We start from the raw sequence: 12,677 nt of genomic DNA, 5'->3' as shown, positions 1-12,677 counted from the left end.
TCGGCAGGGTGGGTCTTGGATTCTCCTGCAGCGCACTGAGAAGAGACCTGTCAGGTAAGACCAACGTCCTTTCTCCTGAGCCTTGGTAGTACAGTGGTCTAAAGCACCCTGTTATTAAGACCAGCTGCCTGCAATTACTGCAGGTTCGAATCTCGCCAGGCTCAAGGTTGACTCAGCCTTCCATCCTTTCTAAGGTAGATAAATTGAGGACCCAGTTGTGGGGGCAATAAGCTGACTTTGTATAAATATACAAAAGGATGAAGGCTATTGCTTAGCGCATTGTAAGACACCCTGAGTCTCCGGAGAAGGGCGGCATATAAATCAAATTAAAAAAAAAAAAAGTGTGCTGCTTGGAGAATCCAAGCAAGGGATGTACCCAAGCTTTAGAACTAGGGGAGGGAGACCAGCCGATCCCTGGTCCCCACAGTACACAGTGGAATGTACTCTCTGAAGAACACTTTGGCCAAAAGACGCCTCAGCCAAGGCATACACATCCAGTTTATAATGTCTAATAAAAAGGTGACGGGGATGACCAGGTGGCTGCCCTGCAAATGTCTTCAATGGGAGCTTGCGTGGCCCATGCTACTGTAGTGGCTGCACTCCTAGTGAATCTGTCCTGGAATGGGTCAAGCCTGCATCTCATAAGCCTTAATTATACAGGCTTTCAAACAGCGGCCTATAGTGGATAACATCACCTTCCTGCCCAAGGCTGAAAGGAGATGAAGAGAGATTCTGTCCTCCGAAAGGAAGAAGTCCGTTTGATATATCTGCGAAGAGCCCGCCTGACAGCCAGTGTATGCCATCGTTCCTCCACGGGATGATGGGATCCTGGGCAAAAATTAGGCAAAATGAGCTTCTGGGCCCTGTGAAACCAATTTACCTTGGGCAGAAATGATGGATCCAAACGAAGAACCACCCTATCTGCATGGAATATGTCAAGATCCTCACACACTGATAATGCTGTTAATTCAGAGATCCTCCTGGCTGATGTTATTGCCACGAGGAACACCACCTTACGGGTCAAATACCTGAGGCTAGAGGTCTTCAACTGCTCAAATGGTGCTGAAGTAAGAGCCTGGAGCACTAAGGCCAGGTCCCAGATGGGATAACGATGTATCACCGGGGACTTCAAATTAGCAGCTCCTTTCAGAAAATTGCGTATTCTGGGATGATGAGTATGAGGTTTTTGGTTCTCACAGGTCAACACTGTCGCTAAAGCTGTGACCTGTCTCCTAAGGGTGCTGGGAGATAGTCCGCTGTCCAATCCGGTTTGTAGAAAGTCCAGTACCTCCGGAACTGAAGCTCCTAAAGGGTCAATGTGTCCCAAAGAACACTACTGGCCGACCAAGTGGCGTCGTAGATTTGATTTTTTGAAGGCCATTTGGAAGCCTGGATAGTCTGAATCACTTTGCCAGAAAGCTTGTCTTTCCTCAGGAGGCTCCTCTCAAGTGCCAGATTGTCAGCTGGAGCCACTGAGGCTCCGATGAACTACAACCCCCTGGCTGAGGGAAAGTCTGCCGTGGGGAATCCTGAGAGGTTGACCAGATCTGTATACCAAGGGCGCCTGGGCCAATGTGGGGCAAGCAGAAGGACTTCCGCCCTCTCCTCCAATACCTTTCTGATGACCTTTGGAATGAGAGAAATTGGAGGAAAGGCGTAGAGCAGACCCTGAGGCCAGGGACTGCGGAGAGCATTAACCCCTTCCGCTCCCGGGGTTGCTAACCTGTGTTGTGGCTCCGTTACCTGAGCCTGTGTCATTGGCAGGAGAGGATTCCGAGAGTGAAGGAGAGGAGTTGGCAAGGCCTCCCTCTCCAGGACCCTCCTCTCTAGCAATGCCTTTGGTGTCCGCCGAAGGTCAAGAGATAGGCCCGGGGCCAAGCACGTCCACGCAGCCACAGGTGGACAGTAATGAGGGAGATGAGTCTTGGCTGGATCCTCAGCAGCGTCACAGATATAAGCGCGCGCAACAGAAGAAGAGGCGTGCCAGAGATTAAGCTGAGTCACTGGACCACACCCCACAGGGTATAAAAGGGGTGAGGTGGCCATTCAGACTCTGTGACAGACAAAACTAACTACTATAGAGTCACATTGCATCTTTGGAAACAACATTATCTGCCTTGAATTTAATTACGGACTGGACTTGACAATTCTTGAACTGTGTGTATTTTGTTTATGAATAAAGTCTTGGCAAGCAGCTACTGGGTTGCTGCCAATCCTCTTATCGAAAGAATTGGTTGTCTGCCAGTTTATTTAACCCCCGGCTGTCTGTTTGTGTGCGTGTGTGAGACGGTGACAGAACAACCTGGAGAAGAACCTCAGCAACTCAAAGGATGAGCAAATAGATCTATTATTGGGCGACCGAATCTCTCGCACAGCTCTTTGAAGAGATCCGGATGCAGGTGCCACTCTGAGTGGTCTAGGCTCTTCCTGCTCAGCCAATCCCCCTGCACATTCACAATCCCTGAAATATGCTTTGCTCTGATGGATAGAACATGTCTCTCTGTCCAGAGCTCCAGTTTCTCTGCCTCTGTCATGAGGGATTTGGAGCGAGTGCCCCGTTCCCGATTTATGTGAGCCTTGGTGGCCACATTGTCTGTCAGTATGAGGACATGCTGACCTGTCACTGCCTCTTGGAAATGACGTAGGGCAAGGTGGACTGCCCTTACCTCCAGCCAATTGATATTGTTCTGGAGATCAGTCAGAGACCACCTTCCCTGGACCACCTGGGAATGGAGGTGGGCACCCCAACCAAAGAGGCTTGCATCTGATGTGATTGTGATGCGTTGGGCCTCCTTGAAGGCGCTGTCGTATGGCTGGAGAAGTCCACCAGTGGAGGGACCTTCAGTGGAAGTCTCACTTGGTCTTTGAGTCACTTTTTCCGGCTCTCTGATGTGGTAACAGAAACCATTGTAGTGCCCTGGCGTGCAGCCACACCCAAGGAACTATCGCCAAACACGAAATCATCTTCCCCAGGAGCTGCGAGAGGAGATTCAAAGGCACCGACTTCAGAGCAACAATCTTGTCTACTAAGGACCGTGGACTTTCCTGGCGGTCCGGTGAAAGGAATACTTGGCAAGATGTGGAGTCTATCACTGCGCCTAGGTGAAGAAGGTGGGTGGAGGGAACCAGATGGCTCTTTTTGAAGTTGACCGTGAAGCCATGGTCCTGAAGAGTATGTATTACAGTCTGGAGATCCTGTTCTGCTCACAAGGCTGAGCTCAACTGGATTAAGATGTTGTCCAGATAGCACTGCAATTTTATAGGGATTGCCCTGATGTTTGCTGCCACCACTGCCAACTCCTTTGTGAAGGTTCTGGGAGCCGACGACAAACCGAATGGCAGAGTCCGGTACTAGAAGTGGTGCCCTGCATACGAAAACCTCAGGAACATGCGATGGCAAGGTCGTATGGGCACATGAAGATAGGCGTCCTTGAGGTCTATTGATGTTAACATGTCGCCTTCCCTGATGCAGCCCAAAATGGATTGTAGGGACTGCATCTTGAAGTGTCAGTAGATCACGTGGGCATTGAGCTTTTTTAAATCCAGAATTCCCCTCCAGCCCCCCGAACTTTTCGTCACCAAGAAGAAGACTGAGTAAAACCCTTGTCCCTCCTGACCTTCTGGAACCGGATCGATGGCATTGATTTCGAACAGATGTTGGATCACGGCTTCCATCAGGTTTTTTTTTCCGATGTTTACTGGGACTGGACAACGAAAAAATTGGTTTGGAGGGTTGAAGAGGAATTCCAGTGCGAGACCCAGTAGCACTGTCTGCAGGACCCATGCATCGGTGTGGTCCTTTCCTATTGGATCGCAAATTGTTGTAGTCGACCGCCAATGGGAGATGTGGTGTTGTAGTGATTTGCACTGACTACAACACCACATCTGAGGGGACAAATCAGGTTGCAATGCTGTAGGAAATACATCTTCTGCAAAAGAAACCTTGGGCTCTGTGGGATTCTGAGCCTGCTGCTGTTGGTCTTTGGAAAATTGCTTTTCTAGAGCCTTGTGACGCCTCTTGGCATCTTCTTCCAAGGCAGCAGTATCTTTCTTAGATGCCTTTTGAAACTTTCCTTTTGAGATTTATTTTATTTTATTTTATTTATTTTATTTATTTTTATATGCCGCCCTTCTCTGGAGACTCAGGGCGGCTTACAATGCGTTAGAGATGCCCCTCTACTGGAAACCCTGGTATGCCTAGGGCTGCAACCACCAGCTCTATAGAGTCTGGGAGGCTTTGATTGGCCCTTGTTTGGGGACAAAGCTCATTCCGCCATCTTGTTACTGCCCACGCTATACAGACCAGGCCGAAGTCACCCCTGCACCGGATCTGGTCTTCCTGCAGGTCCAAAGGAGGTGGTGGATCCACTTGGTAGACCAGTGAAGTCCAGTATCCCTACAGAACACTGGCCTCAAAGCGCGCTCTCCCTGCAATGCCGCTGTGCCGAATAGCTAGCCACGCCTCTCAGCTGGAGTCAAATAGTACGAGAATGGACATTTTTCACTCTCCCAGCGCCTCATGGAGAAAAAACACAAGCCCAAAGGCTGGCCGCTTTCTGGAGTGAGTGTGCAGGTGCCAAAGCTCCCCCGCGCCCACAGCTGATTGGTGATTGATGCGAGAGCGGATTCTTCCTCTCCGAGCTCCATGCAGGTCAATTTGAAATTGCAAGCCCCCCAGCAAGGAAACCAAGCATGGAGGCCAGCAATTCTACCGCTCCAAGCGCTCCTCCACACATCTGATTTTAAATGGGGCTAGAGCATAATCACCTGCTCTCCCAGCGCTGTGCAGATCGGGCAAGTTGTCAAACACGGAGTATGTCCCTCAACCCAGTCAGTGACTCCGGAATCCCCAATCGAGAAGAATAAAAACAGTGGTGGTTATGCCAGCTGACTGGACCAACCAATACACTCACCAGTGGCTGTTGGGCAGAGAAACGGGTGCCTGCACTCACAAAGGATCCCCACACGTGGGTTGGTCCTGGATAAGCTGCCTCCTATTTGTCCTCTTCTGGGTGGTGGCGGTCATTCCAGACTTGCCGGGTATACCAGCACACGCACCCGCAGCATGCAGGCTCCCACAGCGAGCTAAAAGCCCCGAGGTGGCCAAAAGCCTCTTGTTTCTCCTTCTCCACCCTAATTGGCTTAAATACTGAAGAATCCAAGCAACATCCTATTGCCCTGAGATTTGAATTGCTGGAGCAAATTTTTCCACATCTTTCTCGGCTGGACTGAGTTGAAAAACTGGAGCTAAGCCAGGCAAAGGGAGGCATGGCCAAGAAAATTCTAGCAACTCAGTCTCTGGCGATAGGATTGAAGTTAACCCTTGCTTGGATTCTCCAAGCAGCGCACTAGAGAATATGTATTTCCTATACCAGCAGCCAACCCTCAAATTTAGACAGGCTGCAGGATTAAGGCATAATATTTTACCCTATATAAATAGGGTAATTATATTTTTTCAATTGAAGCACCTTTTAAATACATTTCAGCATTAATTTAACACATTTCTATTTGGGTAAAAATGTAATCCAATCAGTCTTTAATGAATAAAATCTAGACAATCAAGAACTGAGCATTTTTCCCTTAATTAAAATTATTTTACAATTTTTAAACAGCTTGTGAACACTTTTTAAAATGAATTGCTGATGGTTACCGTATTTTTCAGAGTATAAGATGCTCTGGAGTATAAGACACACATTAGTTTTTGGAGAGGAAAAAAAGAAAAAAAATTCTGCCTCTGCTTACCAGTATCCATTGGTATTCATCTGGCTAGTGTCCTTGCAGCAAACAGCAAACAACCTGGTCAGTTTCAGCACGTTATCGCAGCCTGATTCAGCACGAGCAGCTGATTGACACAGAATACCACCAATCGGCTATTCCAGGCTGCATGGATCACCACAGCCCATTGCCGCCGATTGCTGCCTCTGCGCGTCGCATTTTCGGCCTCAGCACACCCAGTTTTGGCCTCTGCGCGTCGCATTTTCGGCCTCAGCACACCCAGTTTTGGCCTCTGCGCATCGCATTTTCGGCCTATTCCAGGTGGCAAAAATACGGCACGTGGGTGGGCGGGGCTTCGGCAGCATTCACTGTATAAGATGCATAGACATTTCCACCCACTTTGGTGGGGAGGGGAGTGTGTCTTATACTACGAAAAATACGGTATATCAATGTAGCCTTCTCGAGGATGCTACAAAAATTTATCAGTACCTTCTTCCAAGACATTTTTTAAACTTCATCATCTATCATATAGCCTTAAAATTCTCAGGCAATGCCCCATCAAAGTACTAATTGGGATGGTCCTGCTTAGTTTCTGACATAACCCAAGGTCAGCAAGATGCTGCCATTCACTGAGGCACCCTTACTACTGAACCAGTTTATTGTGATCAACATAGCTGCCATGGAGAAAAAATTCAATTGAAAACAAATTTGCTTCTATTATTTCAAATGAGAAAAGTCTCTAGGCTAGGATTAATAGAGAAGATTAGAACAGAAAAACTCTTTAATGTTTGTTAAACCATTGTTCAGAATGATGAAGCAATAGAAAAAACAAAGATGAAGTTATTACCATTTGATATAGCATGGGTCAATGCTGCTTTTACATTCCTTCATGAGAAAAGAAATATCATATACTTAAAATGTCCATGAAGTTAGTACCTGCATAATTGTAGTTTTACTGTTGAAGCATGAATAGTGTCTTGATCTAAAATACATTTTAAATATCTTCAAAATCAAGTAACTATGTACTCAGTTATTCCCACAGTGAATATGAATGTCTTTTCAATAAATTCATTTATTAGAAGAGCAGATCATAGTAAGGTGAGATTAAGTTTCAAAACTTGAATGAATTATTTAAACATACCAGAAACATAGTTTCCCATTATCTAGTTAACAAAGTAACAATTTTTTTACTGGTTAACTTGAGTTCCTGGGCCAGAAAGATTATTAAAGATAAACATGCTTACATCCTATTAATAAATGCCATATTTAGTAGAAAACTATAAAATAATTCCCAATATTCTTAAACATGTTATAAATAGAGAAAAACTACATATACAGATTAGTCACATCATTAAAAACTATAATAATGTTACCTGATTAAGTGTATTATCAGTCTTTAATTCTTTATGATTTGAATACTGAATATATATAGGTTGATTGCGAAGATGAGGTGTCACGGCAGAATAATAATTTACCATAGTAATAGCAGCTTCTTCTGTTGCCAGCTCTAAAAAAGCCTAGAATATATATATATATATATACATAACTATACATAAAAGAAATTACTATCACATGCATCAGTCCATCCATTCATCTATTCACCCACCTAGTTTCAGATTTATAGTCTGGTAAAGTATTAAAGCTATTTACCAAAGTTATTTAAAATTTAGATTGGATTTGCAATGTACAACTTATAAAGAACAATATTTGCTTCGTATTTGCATACGCATGTACTGAGTCAATATATGCCCTTATCCCTGGCTTCTATAACATGCTATATGCTTTCCCTTTATGCTGGTCCACCACTATAATAAATATTTAATTTATCCTCTCCCTTATGATCAGTATTTCTTATATCATTATATCTATAATCATAAAATCACAGCTGTGATTTTAGTTCAAGAACATTCACATGAAGCAAACTTAAGCTTGAGAGTATTAATGAGATTGCTGACATCATTCAGAATAACAACAAAACTCTAAGGAACCAAAAAGACTGAAAGGCACAATCTAAACAGGCACAAACCTCTAAAAATATGATTAAATTAATAATTTTTATATTCTTGATTTTTAAATTTTAAATACATCTTCTAAGTATAATTTCAATGTAGCAAAAAGTTAAAAAGTTCTTATGTTTTGTGTTTCCCACACTCAGCCATTATATTTTTTTATTATTTATCATGGGTGCAACATCCACTTGTAGTGATGTTAAAACATTCCAAGCTTGTAACCTTTTAAGCTCAAAACACTGTTTTTAAGTGTACTGAGCACAGAATAAATGTGTGATTTCAGAATACTTTCCCTCAAAATAAGCTCATTTCAAATATTCATATTCTGAAATCCTGAAGATATCATCTCATTTATACATTAAACTATAATTTTAGTTATATAATTTGTATAATTATGTAATTTAATTATAAATTAAATATATATATTTTCCACAGCATAACCATCAAAATAACAGTAGCTGCATCTGCGTTATTGCTGGCCCAGACTAGGAGGCAAGAGGAAGAGGAGGAGGAGGAAACGACATTATTTTAACCCATGCTTAAGAGGCAGATGACAATATCACTGATCAAATGTATGATGCAAGATGGGGATAAATTTAGTATTTTTTCTTTAAACTTCTTAGCTATTGGGAAGTTTATGCTTTCTTTTGTGGGCCTAGAAATGCATTCTGTTTTGTACTTTCTTTTACTGATGGTCATTATGCAAACGGGAAGGTCTCTTCCATACAATGTTTATTAGAAAGTTTTGCTAAAACTGTGTTGCTTTCGTTTATTTGTTGAGTCATGTTGTATGCTATGTGCATACTATTGCTGATACTTAGTCTTCAGGAAGCAAGTTAACTTCAAAGAGTAGGTTGTTTTTGCTGCATGTGTTGAGTTTTGCTTGTAGACTGTCAAATGGAAAGATATATGAGGTTATGCATTAAGAGAGAAGCCAGTAAAAATACTTTTGTTGCACTTGTCATTATTCACAGATTGAAGTGAATCGTGCTATTTTTTTCTAGATTTCAGCAGCTGTTTGAGTATAGGCAGGCTGTGGAAAATAATAGTGTTTAAGCTGTTGGTTCCATTGTTGCCTATTGGATTTTTTTTTTTTAAATCACACTCATTGCAAACTTTTGTGCCTGTTGGATGAAAACCAAAAGTCAGCCTGTATACCAAATCATCCCATCTAATTTTGCGGTTCAAAAATGAAGGAATGGGGCATTTTTTTCAAGTTCCTATTATTTTCTATTTTTATAGAAAATAGTTTGCTCTATCTGAAACAAGTATTTAGAGTTTTGTTCAGATGTAGGCAACTCAGTAGATCTGTCCAGAGCTCAAAACAAGTTTTGTCTTTTTTCTACTTTATGCACACCATTATTTGCTAATTATTTCAAGTTTCACCCAGCTCAAAGTAGTTTTGATACAACTTGCCAAGTCAATCTAGAATTGATTGCATCTGAACCATATAGCGCTACGTTGCTCCCATTTTAAAACATTCATGGAAGGAGACACAGAATCCCCTATAAAAAACTATATCACTGTGTGAACATGATATCACAAAACATAGGAAATGTGTCCTGTTCCTTGTACTTTCCAGTTAATCGGTGCTATAGCTTACAGCTAAAAACCAACTGTGGACCATTCTTGGTTTCAATATACAGTCAGGCATTTAGCCCGAGATCTATTTTACCAGAACAACATTTTTAAGATCTGCTTCCCTCTCCCTCCATTTTTCACAAAGCAAATGCATAAAAATCTTTGCTGTCACATTGTTTTTGATTTTGCACCTAACAACCTAAAATACTTTTCCATGTCTCAGTGGATTAAAAAAAGTTTCCTATAATTGGTATATTATGATAAAATGCATACATCTTAAGGGTAAAACTTACAGTAAGTGTCTTGGGATGGGGGAAAAAAAACTTTGTATATTGAAAAAATAAGACAAAAAGAGAAAATACCTGATTTTTTCCTTTCAGCATGAGAATGTTGGTTACCTTACCAAAAGGTAAACCCAAAGCAATAACTTCTGTTTCTGTCACTTCTCCTGGTAATTTCCTGATATGAAGAACACGAGAAGGAGCTCCATCCATTTTATCTTCACCCTTGAATTTCTTGTTGTCGTTACCATTGGCTGTAAAACATTTTTGAATTAATTTCATATCTAAAATTTATTATAAATTCAGAGAAAAATACACTTAGTATACACACAGGTTTTCAAATTAGTATATGAAAAATGAATTTGAAATCTTTCAATTAAATGTTTAAAAAGATAATAAAAACTACATCTAATAAATTACCAAGCAGACCAAAACAGATTAGAAAACTCTAGCATGACAGCATACAGAAAAAGGGAAGACATACTTGCATAGTTTCTATAACTAATTATCTAAAGCAAAAATCAGTTTATAATGAGTGAATTATTTTTTGTATTTGGATTATCAAACAATTCTCATTTGTTAAGTCATATTGATGTGTCATGAACGTAGTGTATACCTCTCAAAATTATCTACCCATCCCATTAGTAGGAAATGCTGCCTGTAGGATTTCTTTATAATTTACAGCTATGAATGTTTTCTTATAATCAGCATTCACTGCTCCACAGAATATGAAGTTATACTCCATCCCTGTTTGGAGTGTGATTTAGATCATCTCAGCCCAAACTCCACACAACACAATTTCATTTTTAAAAAAATAAAAGCTCCTACTGAGTTTTTGCATGAGTCACTACCATTTATTGGCCTATTCTACTAATTAAATAGAGGAAAGCACTTGGGCTATAAATGTGAAATTTGTGTTCTATTTTAATTTGAAAAATCTGGAACAATTCAGCCATGAAACACTTACAAAATATAAAAATATATAAACTTAGTCAGGAAACACAATTTAAATCCATGAAAATCTTATTTCTTTCTCAACAGAACTAACATATTACACCAGTTGTTTTAGTCAGACACTTAGATTGTGCCAGATGTTTAAGAACTTTGCTCAAGATTAAAAAACATACTTTCAAGAGATTATTTGATTTATGTACTAAGAAAGAGAACATGATCATAATTAGGATGTAATGAATGTCCATGGAATTGTGGATGCAGACTGATTATGGCATAGGTTGGACTTAAAAGGGTTTGCAAATGTACTATGCATACTGCCACTAAACGTATAGGATAAAAAGCTATCAGATGCCAAATGGGATGCCAGAGTGCTGAAAAATGATACTGGGTCCGGACAGTAATGACCATATTTAGCAATGTTGGGCATAGGAAAGTCGGGGGGGGGGGATTCAGTAGACCACTAAAAAAACAGACTCACAGTGCAGATCCCTTCTAAACCATTGCTCCAGCCTTGTACCTAAATGACCAAATTACTGATGATAGTTTAGTGTTCAATCCAGAGAGCAATTTTTATTTATTTGATTTCAGGATCTCAAGATTTGTCCAACCAAGTTTCAGATCTTGTACAAGTCACAATGCTACAGATAGGAAGGACAGGAGGTTATAAGAATTTGGGAAATAACCAACAATGCTACTTTGGAAATAATTGGATGTGTATGTATGAGAAAATGGATTGTAAAGATAAACATGAGTTAAAGCTGGTGTACAAAATGATCTGCAGAAGATCGTGGACCACATTTTTGAATTGTGAGTTCAATCTTGTGAGATAGTCCAGACAAGAACCATACCCAGATGAATACATTCTACTCTTTTATAAGGTTACATTATCAGAATCTTGCCAAGTCTCAAAATAAATTTCTCCCCCATTGCTGTTACAGTCTCTAGTTTCTGTAAGGGCCTAAAGCAGTGGTTCTCAACCTTCCTAATGCCGCGACCCTTTAATACAGTTCCTCATGTTGTGGTGACCCCCAACCAGGGGTGGGTTCTAAATTTTTTTACTACCGGTTCTGTGGGCATGGCTTATTTTGTGGGCGTGGCTTGGAGGTCATGTGACTGGGTGGGCGTGGCTAGCTGGTCATGTGACTGGGTGGCCATGGCTATGTGTATAGGGACTACTCAGAGGGCTGAAAAAAGTCATTTCTGACAGGTCCTCGCACTTTTGACTGGTCTTCGCACTTATGACTGGTCATCATTTATGTCCATTGTAACATTCTTAACAACCGTGTCACTCATTTCACAACTGCTTCTATTCACCATGGTGACAAGATAGGGCAAAAACATAAAATGTGAGGACAGTCGTAAGTGCGAGGACTGGTCAAAAGTGCGAGGACCAGTCAAAAATAACTTTTTCAGCCCTCTGAGTAGTCCATATGCATAAAAGGATACAGCAATAGAGAGGGATGAAGGAAGGGAAGGGAAATTAGAGTAGGAGTGAGGGTAAGAGAGGGAGGAAGAGAGGAGGAGAAAGAGAAAGGAAGAGGAAGTAGGGAGAAGAGGTGGGGAAGAGAAAGTAAGAAGGAAAGAAAAGAGAGAGGTGGTAGGTTTGAGGAGAAAGATTGCTGTACAATAAAAAAGATGAAAGGGAAGAAAACCAACCCCAAACAAATATGAAGATATTAAGATAAAGAATGAATTGTTAAACTTTAAAGAATAAAAGAGAACAAGTATGAATAAATAGCAATAATTAGAAACACACATACAAACATACAATGTATTTTCTTTGAACAGAGTATTTGGGCGGTTCACAAATTTAAACAGTGTTTAGTCATTTCAATTAAATTTACAATTTCTATATTTCCTTTTTGCCATATTTATTCCTCATCTATTTTTTTAAAACACCAATATTACCCTTCACCCTCATCTCTAATTTTAATCAAATTCAATTTTTCCCTTCTATTCTATATTATACCCCTTCCCATTGTCATCTATTTTTATATCCATCCTCACATTGGTTAATTATGTAATTATGTAATACAGTTGTTTAATACAAATTCAACATTTTAATATAAATCAATTAGTTATATAACTATCTTTTTTTGTATATTAATCAATATGAACATGAATATTCCAATTATTT

General features: G+C 40.7%; 1 protein-coding gene across 4 annotated transcripts in view; it reads right to left on the bottom strand.

Annotated features, from left to right (window-relative positions):
• PTBP2 (polypyrimidine tract binding protein 2) overlaps positions 1-12,677 on the bottom strand; it is a 101,143-nt gene that overhangs the window by 36,854 nt on the left and 51,612 nt on the right. For all 4 annotated transcript variants that reach the window (XM_070941188.1, XM_070941189.1, XM_070941190.1 and 1 more), the window contains exons 4-5: positions 9,668-9,840; positions 7,089-7,232 (exon numbers count right to left, since the gene is read on the bottom strand). In XM_070941188.1, the coding sequence (XP_070797289.1) occupies positions 7,089-7,232; positions 9,668-9,840 (317 nt within the window). The remainder of the gene's footprint in view (positions 1-7,088; positions 7,233-9,667; positions 9,841-12,677) is intronic.

This window comes from Pituophis catenifer, unplaced genomic scaffold (genome assembly GCF_029215685.1).
Source record: "Pituophis catenifer annectens isolate HBS135680 unplaced genomic scaffold, rPitCat1.0.hap2 SCAF_3, whole genome shotgun sequence".
Lineage (NCBI taxonomy): Eukaryota > Metazoa > Chordata > Lepidosauria > Squamata > Colubridae > Pituophis > Pituophis catenifer.
This window is presented reverse-complemented; position numbering and strand designations above follow the sequence as displayed.